This window comes from Mesoplodon mirus, assembly GCF_964341445.2.
Source record: "Mesoplodon mirus genome assembly, chromosome: 1".
NCBI lineage: Eukaryota > Metazoa > Chordata > Mammalia > Artiodactyla > Ziphiidae > Mesoplodon > Mesoplodon mirus.
Window position 1 is genome coordinate 39,734,183 of NC_138976.1, and position 17,002 is coordinate 39,751,184.

The 17,002-nt window shown below is 35.6% G+C and overlaps 1 protein-coding gene across 6 annotated transcripts in view; it reads right to left on the reverse strand.

The window, feature by feature from the left end:
• Positions 1-17,002, reverse strand: part of ERCC6L2 (ERCC excision repair 6 like 2) — a 139,096-nt gene that overhangs the window by 57,830 nt on the left and 64,264 nt on the right. For all 6 annotated transcript variants that reach the window (XM_082630971.1, XM_082630969.1, XM_082630967.1 and 3 more), the window contains one exon: positions 5,742-5,837. In XM_082630971.1, coding sequence (XP_082487097.1) covers positions 5,742-5,837 — 96 coding nt within the window. The remainder of the gene's footprint in view (positions 1-5,741; positions 5,838-17,002) is intronic.

Below are 17,002 nucleotides of genomic sequence, written 5' to 3' on the forward strand. Positions count from 1 at the left end.
CATCTATATGCTGCCTACAAGAGACTCACTCTTGAGCTAAAGATACACAGACTGAAAGTGAGGCAATGGGAAAAGGTATTCCTTGAAAATGGAAAGGAAAAGAAAACTGTGGCGGCAATACTTATATCAGAAAAAATAGACTGTAAAACAAAGACTGTAGTAAGAGACAAAGAAAGACATTACATAATGATCAAGGGATCAATTCAAGAAGAAGGTATAACACTTGTAAATGGATGTGCACCCAGCACAGGAGGACCTAAATACATAAAGCAAATTATTAACAGACATAAAGGGATAGACTGACAGTAATACAATAATAGTAGGGAACATTAACACCCAACTGACATTACTGGACAGATCATCCAGACAGAAAATCAATCAGGAAACACTGGCGTTAAACAACATATTATATCAGATGGACTTAACAGATAAATATAGAATATTCCATCCAAAAGCAGAAGAATGCATATTGTTTTCAAGTTCACATGGAACACCGTCCAGGATAGACAATATGCTATGCAACAAACAAGTCTTAGTAAATTTAAGATTGGAATCATATCAAGCATCTTTTCTGACACAACAATATGAGACTAGAAGTCTAATATTAAAAAAAAAACTTGCAAAAACACAAACACGTGAGTTTAAACAATACGCTACTAAACAACCAATGGATCACTGAAGAAATCAGAGAAGAAATAAAAATATACCTGGAGACAAATGAAAATGGAAACACAATGATCCAAAATCTATGGGACTCAGCAAGAGCAGTTTAGAGGCTTACAGCATTACAAGCCTACCACAGGAAACAAGAAAAAACCCAAATCAACAACTTAAACTTACACCTAAAGGAATTAGAAAAAGAAAAAACAAAACTGAAAGTTAGTGAAGCAAAGAAATGAAGATCAGAACAGAAATAAATGAGAGACCTAAAAAAAAGAAGACAAGATCAATGAAACTAAGAGCTGGTTCTTCAAATGGATAACAAAGATTGATAAACCTTTAGCCAGACTCTTCAAGAAAAGAGAGAAGACTTAAATCAATCAAATCAGAAATGAAAAAGAAGTTACAACTGATACCACAGAAATACAAAGGATCATAAAAGATTACTACAGTTTTATGCCAATAAAGTGAACAACTTAGAAGAAATGAACAAATTCCTAGAAATGAATAATCTCCCAAGACTGAACCAGGAACAAATAGAAATTTTAAACAGACTAATTACCAGTAAGAAAATTGAATCAGTAATCACAAAACTACCAACAAAAAACAGTGTAGGACCAGACAGATTCACAGTTGAATTCAACAAACATTTAGAGAAGAATTAACAATATCCTTCTCAAACTGTTCCAAAAAAATTGCAAAAGCACACTTTCAAGTTCATTCTATGAGGCCAGCATTGCCCTGATACCAAAACCATACAAATATATCATAAAAAAAGAAAATTACAGGCTAATATCACTGATGAACATAGGTGCAAAAATCCTCAACAAAATGTAGCAAACTGAATTCAACAGTACATTAAAAGGATCATACACACCAATCACAAGCAATGAAATTGAAACTGTGATAAAAAATCTTCCAACAAACAAAAGCCTAGGAACTGATGGCTTCACAGGCGAATTCTATCAAATATTTCGAGAAGAGCTAACACTTATCCTTCTCAAACTCTTCCAAAATATAGCAGAGGGAGGAACAGTCCCAAACTCATTCTACAAGGCCACCATCATCCTGATACCAAAACCAGACAAAGATGTCACAAGGAAGGAAAACTACAGGCCAATATCACTGATGAACACAGAGGCAAAAATCCTCAACAAAATACTAGCATACAGAATCCAGCAGCACATTAAAAGGATCATACACCATGACCAAGTGGGGTTTATCCCAGGAATGCAAGGATTGATCAATATATACAAATCAATCAATGTGATACAACATATTAACAAACTGAAGGATAAAGACCATATGATCATGCCAATAGATGCAGAAAAAGCTTTTGACAAAATTCATTTATGATAAAAACCTTCCAGAAAGTAGGCATAGAGGGCACTTAGCTCAACATAATAAAGGCCATATATGACAAACCCACAGCCAACATCATTCTCAATGGTGAAAAACCGAAACCATTTCCACCAAGATCAGGAACAAGACAAGGTTGCCCACTCTCACCGCTATTAGTCAACATAGTTTTGGAAGTTTTAGCCACAGCAATCAGAGAGGAAGAAGAAATAAAAGGAATCCAAATCGGAAAAGAAGGAGTAAAGCTGTCACTGTTTGCAGATGACATGATACTCTACATAGAGAATCCTAAAGATGCTACCAGAAAACTACTAGAGCTAATCAATGAATTTGGTAAAGTAGCAGGATACAAAATTAATGCACAGAAATCTCTGGCATTCCTATATACTAATGATGAAAAATCTGAAAGTGAAATCAAGAAAACACTCCCATTTACCATTGCAACAAAAAGAATAAAATACCTAGGAATTAACCTACCTAAGGAGACAAAAGACCTGTACAGAAAGCTAAAAGACACTGATGAAAGAAATTAAAGATGATATAAACAGATGGAGAGATATACCATGTTCTTGGATTGGAAGAATCAACATTGTGAAAATGACTCTACTACCCAAAGCAATCTACAGATTCAATGCAATCCCTGTCAAACTACCCATGGCATTTTTCACAGAACTAGAAAAAAAAATTTCACAATTTGTATGGAAACACAAAAGACCCCAAATAGCCAAAGCAATCTTGAGAAGGAAAAACAGAGCTGGAGGAAACAGGCTATCTGACTTCAGACTATACTACAAAGCTAAAATAATCAAGACATTATGATACTGGCACAAAAACAGAAATATAGATCAATGAAACAGGATAGAGAGCCCAGAGACAAACCCATGCACATATAGTCACCTTATCTTTGATAAAGGAGGCAAGAATATAAAATGGAGAAAAGGCAGCCTCTTCAATAAGTGGTGCTGGGAAAACCGGACAGCTACATGTAAAAGAATGAAATTAGAACACTCCGTAACACCATACAGAAAAGTAAACTCAAAATGGATTAAAGACCTAAATGTAAGGCCAGACACTATAAAACTCTTAGAGGAAAACATAGGCAGAACACTCCGTGACATAAATCACAGCAAGATTCTTTTTGATCCACCTCCTAGAGAAATGGAAATAAAAACAAAAATAAACAAATGGGACCTAATGAAACTCAAAAGCTTTTGCACAGCAAAGGAAAACATAAACAAGATGAAAAGATAACCCTCAGAATTGGAGAAAATATTTGCAAATGAAGCAACTGACAAAGGATTAATCTCTAAAATTTACAAGCAGCTCATGCAGCTCAATATCAAAAAAAACCAAAACAACCCAATCCAATAATGGGCAGAAGACCTAAATAGACCTTTCTCCAAAGAAGATATACAGATTGCCAACAAACACATGAAAGTATGCTCAACATCACTAATCATTAGAGAAATGCAAATCAAAACTACTATGTGGTATCACCTCACACCAGTCAGATTGGCCATCATCAAAAAATCTACCAATAAATGCTGGAGAGGGTGTGGAGAAAAGGGAACCCTCTTGCACTGTTGGTGGGAATGTAAATTGATACAGCCACTAGGGAGAACAGTTTGGAGGTTCCTTAAAAACCTAAAAATAGAATTACCATATTACCCAGCAATCCCACTACTGGGCATATACCCTGAGAAAACCATAATGCAAAGACTCATGTACCACAATGTTCATTGCAGCTCTATTTACAATAGTCAGGACATGGAAGCAACCTAAGTGTCCATCAAGAGATGAATGGATAAAGAAGATGTGGCACATATGTACAATGCAATATTACTCAGTCATAAAAAGAAATGAAATTGAGTTATTTGTAGTGAGGTGGATGGACCTATAGTCTGTCATACACAGTGAAGTAAGTCAGAAAGAGAAAAACAAATAGTGTATGCTAACACATATATATATGGAATCTAAAAAAAAATGATTCTGAAGAACCTACGGGCAAACATGAAAAAAGACGTAGAGAATGGAACTGTGGACATGGGGAGGGGGAAGGGTAAGCTGGGAAGAAGTGAAAGAGTCGCATGGACATATATACACTACCAAATGTAAACATAGCTAGTGAGAAGCAGCTGCATACCACAGGGAGATCAGCTCAGTGCTTTGTGACCACCTAGAGGGTTGGTATAAGGAGGGTGGGAGGGAGATGCAACAGGGAGGGGATATGGGGATATATGTATACATATAGCAGATTCATTTTGTTATAGAGCAAAAAGTAACACAATGTTGTAAAGCAATTATACTCCAATAAAGATTTTTTAAAAAAAAGGAAAATGGAGGAAAAAACAGTTAAAAAAAAGGATCATATACCATGATCAAGTGAGATTTATCCCAGGGACACAAGTATGGTTCAATCTCTGCAAATCAATCAATGTGATATACCACGTTAACACATTAAAGAATAAAAATCATATTATCATCTCAATAGATGTGGAAAAAGCTTTTGAAAAAATTCAACATCAATTTATGATAAAAACTCTCAAAAACGTGAGTAGAGAGGCAACATACCTCAACATAATAAAGGCCACATATGATAAGTCCAGAGCTAACAACATACTAAATGGTGAAATATTGAAAGCATTTCTCTAAGATCAGGAACAAGAGAAGAATGCCCACTCTGGACACTTTTATTCAACATAGTATTGGAAGTCTTTGCCACAGCAATTAGGCAAGAAAAAGAAATAAAAGTATCCAAATTAGAGAGGAAGAAGTAAAACTGTCAGTGTTTACAGGTGACATGACACTATACATAGAAAATTCTAATGATGCCAGCAAAAAACTACTAGAGCTCATCAATGAATTTGGTAAGGCTGCAGGATACAAAATTAATAAACAGAAATCTGCTGCATTTCTATATGCTAACAATGAACTATTAGAAAGAGAAATTAAGAACATATCCCATTCACAATCACATCAAAAAGAATAAAATATCTAGAAATAAATTTAACTAAGGAGGTAAAAGAACTTTACTCAGAAAACTATAAGACACTGATGAAATGGACTGTATAAGAAAGCTGGGTTTCAATGCTTTATGATCTGGTCCAAACATCCACTGCAAGAACCTTTTGTCAGCCTCATTCCCCACTTATTTATAAAATTTATGAAATGATTCTTTCAGTTTTGATCAAGGAGCACATGTTATAGGTTAATCCCTCTTTATGTGCAAGGTGTGGGAGAGGAATTTTAGAGTCAGCACATTAATTAATTTCCCATAAGGATGTACTTTAGTCTACTCCCATATCCTTTAGTTGCTGAACCCATGCTTGAATTTCTCTGTGCTCTCCTGTGGACTTGGGATTGTGGCTTTTCTCTGCTGGTTCCTTCCTTCATCATAAAAATTCTCCCCCGAGTTTCTCAAAACTTCTGATCTACTAGTAGTGACCTTTCTATTTTCCTGCAGCACTGGGGATTTATTCTTTCTTCTAAATTGATCTTGTCACAATAATGGGATTTTGAGATGAATGGAAAATTAATGGCTATTGTCAGCCTGCCATTTGTATTCAGAAGTTCAGGGTTATCTTAAATAAAAGTTTAAAATTTTTTTACAAGGTCTTCCCTATCTTCTAATGACAGTCATATTGTAAGCAACCTAAAAAATTCAGGAGCATTTTTAGATTAAAAGTATTTGCAGGTCACTTTAAATTTTGTCACCATTGTACCTGTCAATTGCTTGAAGATCATTGGCTGGATTCCATGTAGGATCAAATAATACTACCACATTGGCACCAACAAAATTGAGGCCTAGTCCACCAGCCCTGGAGTAAACAGAAAAGAGCACATTAAAACAGCAAAAATAAATTTTGCTCTCTAAATTATGCCAGGTTTCTATAACCAAATCAACACAATATTACATTAACATTATAAAAGTAAGGTGATTAAAAGACAAATATGCCACAAGTAAAATGGCTATGGAACAATTTTTTTTGTACCACTCTAGAATATCCCTAAGAAATTTGAGCATTAGAGACCATGTAAGTAGGTTGTGCTGGTTTTTACATTTTTTTGGATACTCAAATACTATTCTCGAAGATTTTCCTAACATAAGTTTTAAAAACTGCTAGTATACTCCAGCTAAATAAATATACACACTTTAAAAAATGCGCTTCTCCTTATTCCTCCCACTAAGTGCAGCTAAAAACCCTGGGCATTATATATAAAATAAAACACAAGATTATGAAAGGTAGAGAGAATACAGATTGGCTAGAGACCACAAAACCTAAGGAATGACATGGCAGTAAGTTCCCTGGCTTTATTTTTGCCTAATATAACCCAGATTGGGTTCTGGAGAAGCCAGTGAACTGGAAATGCCAGCAGCCAACAGTCACAGACCAAAAAAGCCCCAAGAAAAGCCTTCTTCCTTTAGCCAAAGAACCAGGAAACATACAGAGTTTTAAGACAGAAAAATGTTAGATAATGAACAGCCTATTCTTGCAAACACCACAGAAAAAAAAAACTGTGGCTCCAACCCTAACCTGGTCAGCAAAGGCTAAGTGAGGAGACTAAATTCCCACCTTTGACAGTAATGAGGTACCTCTCATTCTCACTCAGGTGGTATCAGAGAAGACTGATTGAGGAGCCAGAACTTTTCATTTCTGCCCAGCTATAACCAGGCCCCTCTGTAGTGTGGGTGGAAGCCATGGAGAAATAGCAATGAAGTGCCTCAAACTCAGGATGTCAACAGAGGCCAAGCAAGAGACACGGATTTCCAGCCCATGTGGCTGGCATGGTGTCTGGGTAAAACAGAATTTTTAAATAAGATACAGAGTTTCGTAACATAATACTCAAAATGTCGAGCATACAATAAAAAATTACTAGTCTTACCAAGGTCTAGGAAAATCTCAATTTCTATAAGAAAAGATAATTAACATATGACAACACTGCAAAGAAGCAGATGTTGGAATTATCAGACAAGGATTTTAATGCAGCCACAATAAAAATGCTTCAAAAAACAATTATAAATATGCTTGAAACAATTTAAAAATAGAAAATCTCAGCAAAGAAAGAGAGGATACCAAATGAAAATTTTAGAATTGAAAAATTACTGAATTACAAAACTTGCTGGATGGACTTGATAGTACAGTGGAGATGACAGATGATAGAATCAATAAACATAAGAGCAGGTCAATATTATTGATATTTACCCAATCTGAAAAACAGAAAGAAAATATACTGAAAAAAAAATAACATTCTTAGAGGCCTGAGGGACAGTAACAGAAGAGCTAACACTTAGCTAACACTAATCATTGTAGTCCTGGGAGAAAAGAGAAAGTGAGACTGAAAAAATATTGAAAGAAATATAGCTGAAAACTTCCCAAATTTGGGAAAAGAGATAAACTTACAGAATGCAAAAAGTTGCATGAACTCCCAAAATGATAAACCCAAAGGAACCTACACTAAAATACAGCATAATTAAACTTCTGCAAACAAAAGACAAAGAAAAACTCTTGAAAGCAGTCAGAGAGAAATGATACACAACTTTTAAGGAAATATCAAATGACAGTGGATTTCTCATTAGAAACCAAGGTGGCCAGGAGGAAGCAGTACATTTTCAAGTGCTCAAAGAACTATCAACCCAGAATTCTATATCCAGCAAGAATATCCTTCAGGAATGAAAGGGGAATCATGACATTCCCCTTTCATTAAGGAAAACTAAGATTAAGGAAAACTAAGAGAATTTGTCACGAACAGACTTAGAGGAAAGATAAAATAAAACAACTAAAAAGTCAATCAATATCCAGTCCTGTCAAATTTACCTCAAAAATGTTTTTTTCATGAGTCCTTTCTCCATTCCTATTTTCATTTGCCCTAGGTCAAGCTTTTATGTCACACCTGTATGTATTACTTCAGTGGCTTCCTGTCTTCCCTTACCTCAGACCTTAAATCCATACCCACATTACATAAAATAATTCTAAGCACAGAATATAGAAAACTAAGTATGCCATTCCTGTTTAAAACCCCTCAATTCTTTGGAAAGCCAAAGCTTTATCTTCATTTAATTGACCTGTGGTTAAAATATACAGTGAAAAGAAGCCACGAAAGATATATGTATAATTTGATAGTTTTTAAAATATGATATAACTTAATGGATTTGATAGATTCATTTTTCTATCAGTAAAAACATGTCAGAATACAAATAATCCATTTTGGAATGAAGTTTATTTCTAAAGATATCTTTTCTAAATGTATCTTTTAGCAAAACTGAATATATAAAATGCTTGTCTACTGAGTTAAAGATTTCAGCTGCCTTATAGCTTATTAGATTTTACCTAAAAATAACTGTTATCTTCTCATGTTTTGAGTTTTCTGGGTCTAAACACTGTACATTTAATAATTATTTTATTATATAATAATGATAAAATTTTGTATTTTTTAAAGGGAAGGTAAAATTAAAATCCAATAATAAAATCATTTTCTTCATTTTCTTCGTTTTTCTAATCTCAACCTTCAAAGCCTTCACTGAGGTTTTCTCTTGCTGATTTTCCCTTTTCAGATGCTTAGACCATCATGTAACTCACACTTAGATAATGCTTTACACTAGATACTAACCATCCAGGGAGGGAAAATGTTAATAATCTTCTCTTGTACAGTTTCTATTAAATAGAAAAAAATTAACATTTATTGAGCATCTACTATATACCAGGAATGGTGCAAGATATTTTCATATATTCTATTCTTTCATCCTCAACACAGCTCTATGAGCTAACTATTATTCTCATTTTACAGATGAGAAAATTGAGAATCTGAAATACTGATTAACCTGCTCAAGGTCTCTGAGGTGGCCAGTGTCTGGATTCAAACCCAAGTATCCTGACTTGTTCAATATTCAACAGAAATTGAATTTTCTCCTTTGGAAAATTATTTATTAGAGGCAGCAGCATAAAGATGTCACAGAGACTTGAACTCAAAGAAAGAAGTTAGGTACGATAAAGAGGAAGTTTGGGAAAGGATTTAAAAAATGGGTAAATTACAGGAGTGGGTGGGATTTAGATACCCAACAAGTAGAAGATAAGTTAGAAGTTTATCTGTCTATATGGTGATGGGGAAAATTCTGAAGAAACAAGGTTCATAAGATTATATAATTAGACTAGTTATGTGAAAAATCAACCAGTTATAATCAAAATAAAATTGGAGGGCTTCCCTGGTGGCGCAGTGGTTAAGAGTCCGCCTGCCGATGCAGGGGACACGGGTTCGTGCCCCGGTCTGGGAAGATCCCACATGCTGCGGAGCGGCTGGGCCTGTGAGCCATGGCCGTTGAGCCTGCGCGTCCGGAGCCTGTGCTCCGCAACGGGAGAGGCCACAACAGTGAGAGGCCCACATACCACCAAAAAAAAAAAAAAAAAAATGGAAATCAAGAAGTATTTTCTAACACTTAACACCAAAAGTAAGTCTAGTCAACTGTTCAGTTAGCTTCTTGTCAGTAAGATATGCATGAATTTATTTCAGATGCCCTAAATGAGTCACAGAAAGGTCACCACTTGAGGTAACAATCTTCACAGATATTCTGAAGTTACAACTTAAGACTGTCTGAGTTAAAGCAGAGACAATGCTTCTTTTAAAGAAAAAATAATCTCTAAACTCTATCTCTAGAGATGAGATGATTCTCTATTTGACAATAATACAACTCAGAATCACAAACTTTCAAACGTGTCACTCCTCTCATATGGATAACAGCAAAGGCTTACTCCTTAAGCAATAAAATATTTAGAATATAGCCCTTTTCAAGCTGAGGAACGGTATTAAGATAGATTGCTAATAAACATGCAGGCTATTCATTCCTTAGGTCTTCCATGTTCTATTTTGTATCAATAAATATGTAAAAAATTATATTATAACCATATCTTAATATTCAACAAAAAAATTCTGTCAATGAATTAAATTTTACTGTTATGTATTAACCATTATAAAAGGTCGAATGAAGTAGTCACTTGAACAAATACTTCTGAGAAACGTAAATATAAGTAAGAGATACCATGTTCATAGATAGGAAGGTTCGATAGCATTAAAATGTCACTTTTCTCCAAAGTCATTTATAAATTCAGTGATTCCAATAAAAATCCCAACCCAAGGAAAAATGCCAGATAACCCTTCCTTAATTAACTGAATGAGATGATTATGGAAAGCAAAGCTTTAAGGTGTTGACATTTCAGAATAAAGATAATTCAGAGAATCAGGGCTTAAAAAAAAAGACTAAAAATCAGTTATTTAAAATAAAATAATAACATCGCAAGATGACATTTTTCAGAATATGGAGCAAAAAAGATAAAAATATGAAGTAAGGGCTTCCCTGGTGGCACAGTGGTTGAGAGTCTGCCTGCCGATGCAGGGGACACAGGTTTGTGCCCCGGTCCAGGAAGCTCCCACATGTTGAGGAGCAGCTGGGCCCGTGAGCCATGGCCACTGAGCCTGTGCATCCGGAGCCTGTGGTCCGCAATGGGAGAGGTCACACAGTGAGAGGCCCGCATGCCACAAAAAAAAAAAAAAAAAAAAAAATAAGAGTCCAAGTTCAGAGGTTTAATGAATCATTGTAGGGGAATTCCCTGGCGGTTCAGTGGTTAGGACTCCAAGCTTTCTCAGCCAAGGGTCCGGGTTCAATCCCTGGTTGGGGAACTAAGATCCCATGAGCTGCATAGTGCGGCCGGAAAAAAAAAAGAATCATTGTAGGAGCCCTAAAATCAGATAACCTAGTGTCTGAGAGAAATACCAAAGGAAATGGAAGAGAAGCCATTGTCAAAGAAATAATCAAAGAGAATTTTCCAGAGTTGAAAAATACAAGCCCTCAGATTATGCCCAGCAAAATAAATGAACTAAAAACCCAGACGAAGACTCAAATATCACTGTGAAATTTCAGAATACAACAGATGAAGAGAAACTCTTGTGAGTTCACAAAGAGGAAGGAGAATCAGATTGACATTAGAGAAAAATTCAGCAACACTAAATACCAGAAAACAATGTTGTAATACCACAAAGATCTGAGAGGAAATTATTTTCAATCCAGAATTCTACAGTTGGCCAGAGTAGCAAGTGAGAGAGCACATAAAAGACGTTTTCTGATATTCAAAGATAACATAAAATTTACTTTCTATATATTCTGGCATACAAAGTTATTTGTTAAAATAGCTGACAGGGCTTCCCTGGTGGCGCAGTGGTTGAGAGTCTGCCTGCCGGTGCAGGGGACACGGGTTCGTGCCCCGGTCCACGAAGATCCCACATGCCGCGAAGCGGCTGGGCCCGTGAGCCATGGCCGCTGAGCCCGTGCGTCCGGAGCCTGCGCTCCACAACGGGAGAGACCACAACAGTGAGAGGCCCGGGTACCGCAAAAAAAAAAAAAAAAAAAATAGCTGACAGACGATATGGACAGGTAACAAAAGTAGAAAAAAGGGTGGATGTGTTCTAATGCTAATACCACACATTACAAGTACTTAAAAGATACTGTAGAAAGTTGCTGGACTAAAAATCAAAGATTGAAGTATATTATTTCAGGTTAAAAAAGTAATTTATAGACAAATAATAAAAATAAAAATAGTAAATACTGTGTGGAAAATGGGGAGGGAGGAGTGTAAGTAAACTAAATCCTCCTCTAACATAACAAAGAGTCCAAGCTGTTTAAAGCTGATAAACTAAAAGATAATGAAGAATTAGGATTCTGGCAAAAATGATGGACTGAGCCAGTGTGAAGCTCTTTTGTTTCAACACCTAGAAATTAAATATAAATTTTTGCAAAACAGGGAAAACAAAACAAAAACTGAGCATATGTCTTTTGAAAAACATAGCTAAAGAATGGATTTATTATGTCTTGTAAGGTACTTTATGTAACAAATGTAAGGACTTAGGTAACAAATCACTCTTTGAATTCAGTCATAGGGAAACAGGAATCCAAAACTTCTCGTCCTGGTTGGGATGCCTAACAAAGAAGTCAAAGTAAAATCACAGTAATGGAGAACTCCTACAACCAGTCTCCAAAGGATTTCCACAGAGGAAAGAAGCCCCACTGAAGATAAGCTCAAAATAAAAAATTATAAAATGTGTGAAGAAACCATCAACCATAAGCAAAAGCCAGAGGGAAGAACAAATAGAAGGATTAGCACCCCCCAAGCACAGGAGTTAATAGAGCAAAAATGCCATTCAAAAAGATATTTTAAAAAATGACTAAAATTACTAAAGAAATAAAAGCTAGAAACCATAAAAAACAAAATATATGTAAAACTGATCAGCTAGATTTGAAACATATAAATAAGACTTTTTAAAAAATTGAATATATTCCTATGCTATACATTGCATCGCCATGACTTCTTTATTTTGTACCTTTCAAACCCCTTCACCTATCTCATCCCTTCCCCCCTGGCAACCACTAGCTTGTTCTCTGTATCTATGAGTCTGTTTCTGTTTTGCTATGTTTGTTCTTTTGTTTTTTAGATACCACGTATAAGTGAAATCATATGGTACTAGTCTTTCTCCATCTTATTTCACTTAAATTATACCTCCAGGTCCATCCATGTTGTCACAAACGGCAAGATTTCCTTCTTTTTATGGCCAAGTAATATTCCATTGTGTATATATATGTGTGTGTGTGTAATCTTTATCCACTTCATTTATCAATGGACACTTAGGTTGCTTCCATATCTTAGCTATTCTAAATACTGCTGCAATGAACATTGAGATACATATATCTATTCAAATTAGTGTTTTGCATTTTCTTCAGACAAATGACCAGAAGTGGAATTGCTAGATTGTACGATAGTTCTATTTTTAATTTTTTGAGGAACCTCCATACTGGTTTCCATAGTAACTGTATCAGTTTACATCCCCACCAACAGTGCACAATGGTTCCCTTCTCCCCACATCCTCACCAACACTTGTTATTTCTTGTCTTTTTGATAACAGACATGAGGTGATAATTTCTTTTTGATTTGATCTGCATTTCCCTGAAGATTAGTGATGTTAAGCACCTTTTCATGTGCCTGTTGGACATCTGTATGTCTTCTTTGAAAATATGTTTATTCAGGTCCTCTGCTAATTTCTTAATTGGATTGTTTTTTCGATATTGAGTTTTATGAGTTCCTTATATATTTTGAATATTAACCCCTTATTGAACATACCATTTACAGTTATCTTCTCCTATTCAGTAGGTTGCCTTTTCATTTCATTGATGGTTTCCTTCACTGTGCCAAAGCTCTTTAGTTTGATGTAGTCACATTTGTTTATTCTTGCTCTTGTTGTCCTTGCCCAGACAGATCCAAAAAATATTACTAAGATCGATGTCCAATAGTGTACTACTTATATTTTCTTCCAGGACTTTCATGGTTTCAGGTCTAACATTAAAAGTTTAATCCACTTTGAGCTTATTTTTGCATGTGGGGTAAGAAAACGGTCTACTTTCATTCTTTTACATGTATCTGTCCAATTTTCTCAATATCATTTTTGAAGAGACTGTCTTTTCCCCACTGTATATTCTTGGCTCCTTTGTCATAGAGTAATTGACCATGTTAAGTGTGGGTTTATTTCTGGGCTCTCTACTCTGTTCCATTGATCCATGTGTCTGGTTTTGTACCAGTACCATGTTGTTTGATTATTATAGCTTTGTATACCAGACATTTGATTTTTTATTTTTTTTTTGCGGTATGCGGGCCTCGCACTGCTGTGGCCTCTCCCGTCGCGGAGCACAGGCCCTGGACGCTCAGGCTCAGTGGCCATGGCTTACAGGCCCAGCCACTCCACGGCATGTGGGATCCTCCCAGACCGGGGCACGAACCCACGTTCCCTGCATTGGCAGGCAGACTCTCAACCACTGCACCACCAGGGAAGCCCCAGACATTTGATTTTGAAATCAGGAAGCATAACACCTCTAGCTTCGTTCTTCTTTCTCAAGCTGCTTTGGCTATTTGGGATCTTTTGTGGTTCCATACAAATTTTAGGACTATCTGTTCTCTGAAAAATGCCATGGGTATTTTGATAGGGATTGTTGTATTGCATATGAAGATTGCTTTGGGTTATATGGACATTTTAACAATGTTAATTCTTCCAATCCATTAACATGGTATATCTTTCCATTTATTTGTGTTGTCTTCAATTTCTTTCAAATTTGTGTTATAGTTTTCAGTGTACATATCTTTCACCTCCTTAGTTAAAATTATTCCTAGTTATTATATTCTTTTTGACACAATTGTAAATAAAATTGTTTCCTTAATTTCTCTGATAGTTCATTATTTGGTATAGTAATACAACAGATTTCTGTATGTTAATTTTGTGTCCTGAAACTTCACTGAATTTATTTATTAGTTCGAATAGTTTTTTGGTAGTGTCTTTAGGGTTTTCTATATGTAGAATCATGACATCTGCAAACACTGACAATTTTGCTTCTTCTGTTCCAATCTGTATGCCTTTTAAACTTTCTTATCTGATTACTGTGGCTAGGAATCATTGTACCATGTTAAGTAGAAGTGGTGAGAACTGGGCATCCTTCTTTTGTTCCTGACCTTATAGGAAAACTTTTCAGCTTTTCACCATTGAGTATATTATTAGCTGTGGGTTTTTCATATATGGCCTTTATTATGTTGAGGTATGTTCCCTGTATACACACTTTGTTGAGAGTTTATATGGTAAATGGATGTTGAATTTTGTCAAACTCTTTTTCTTCATCTATTGAGATGACCATATGATTTTTATTCTTCAATGTGTTAATGTGGTATATCACATTGATTGATTTACAGATATTACTTTAAAAAAACATTATTTAAAAAATAAGAATGCTTATGTGTGTCTTATAAAACTTAGCTCAAGACAGGATTCTATGTCATTTAATACTTTGTATTTAAGGACTCTTGTGTGAAATTACTTCTTGAATTCATTCACAGGAAAATGGAAATCTAGAGCTTCTCTGCTTGGGCCTTAGTTGCAAGAATTCAAGAATTTTAGTGCTCAACAGTTAAGTAGCTCACTCATCATATATAACACTTGATTCCTCATTTTAAGTAATTTTTTTTTCTTTTTTCTTTTTTTTTTTTTGACCACACCGTGCAGCTTGTGGGACCTTAGTTCCCTGACCAGGGATTGAACCCAGGCCATGACAATGAAAGTGCCAAGTCCTAACCACTGGACTGCCAGAGAATTACCAAAGTAATTTTTATTTTGACTTAGTTTTTCATTTTTTGTATTTTACATGTTTATTTTAAAAGTCCCTTGAGATTACTTTCTAAAATATACAAACAGCTTACACGGCTCAATATCAAAAAACAACTCAATCAAAAAATGGGCAGAAGATCTATACAAACATTTCTCCAAAGAGGACATACAGGTGGCCAACAGTCACATGAAAAAATGCTCAACATCACTAATTATTAGAGAAATGCAAATCAAAACTACAATGAAGTATCACCTCACTCCAGTCAGAATGGCCATCATCAAAAAGTCTACAAATAATAAATGCTGGAGAGGGTGTGGAAAAAAGGGAACCCTCCTACACTGTTGGTGGGAATGTAATTTGGTACAGCCACTATGGAAAACAGTATGGAGGTTCCTCAAAAAACTAAAATAGAGCTACCGTATGATCCTGCAATCTCACTCCTGGGCATATATCCAGAGAAAACTATAATTTGAAAAGATACATGCACCCCAGTGTTCACTGCAGCACTATTTACAATAACCAAGAAATGGAAGCAGCTTAAATGTCCATCAACAGATGAATGGATAAAGATGGGGTATATACATATATATATATATAATATACACACACACAATGGAATATTACTCAGTGATAAAAAAAGAATGAAATACTGCCATTTGCAGCAACATGGATGGACCTTGACATTATCATACTAAGTGAGTGAAGTAAGCCAGACAGAGAAAGATAAATATCATATGATATCACTTACATGTGGAATCTAAAAAAAAAAAAAAAAAAATACAAATGAACTTTCCAAAACAGAAAGAGACTCACAGACAAAAAGGAGGGGAGGGATATATTAAGACGATGGGATTAACATATATACACTACTAGAGATAAGACACATAACCAACAGGGATCTACTGTATAGCACAGGGAACTATACTCAGTATTTTGTAATAACCTATAAGGGAAAAGAATCTGAAAAAGAATATATATATATACATACACACACACACACACACACACACATATATATGTATATATATAACTGAATCACTGTGCTGTACACCTGAAACTAACACAAATGACACTGTAAGTCAACTATACTTCAATTTAAAATAAATAAATAAATAAATAAATAAATAAAAGTCCTTTGAAATTCTTTTTGAAAGACAGTGGAAGCACATCTATAAAATACTTATTACATTAGATGTTGAAAGTTACAGATTTGTTACCCCCCCAAAAGGGATTAATCTTAGGTGTTTATATCAAATCTTTCTCCAATGTGAGTGTATTTCTTAAAAAGTTTATTGAGAGATTCATAAATAGGTGTTAGAACTGATTTAACTTTTATAAAACCTATAAATGTTGAGCTGCTCTGCTTGAGACCAGGTAGAGACAGAGGAGGGAAACTCCTCGCCCACTAAGCACTGTGGGTTCTCAAGGGCTCCTTGATCACAGTTCGAAAACCACTGCTACCTATCATTCTCAGCTATTTGATTAATAACTTGATTATCCAATTAAGTCTAATTGCTCTAACCACAAGACATGAGTCAAAACAGTACAGAAAATTTCTGAGGAAACATCCATTTTTTGGATTTAAAAAAAATAAAGCCAGGGCTTCCCTGGTGGCGCAGTGGTTGAGAGTCTGCCTGCATTGGCAGGGGACACGGGTTCGTGCCCCGGTCCGGGAGGATCCCGCATGCCACGGAGCGGCTAGGCCCATGAGCCATGACCACTGAGCCTGCGCTTCCGGAGCCTGTGCTCCGCAAACGGGAAAGGCCACAACAGTGAGAGGCCCGCGTACCGCAAAAATAA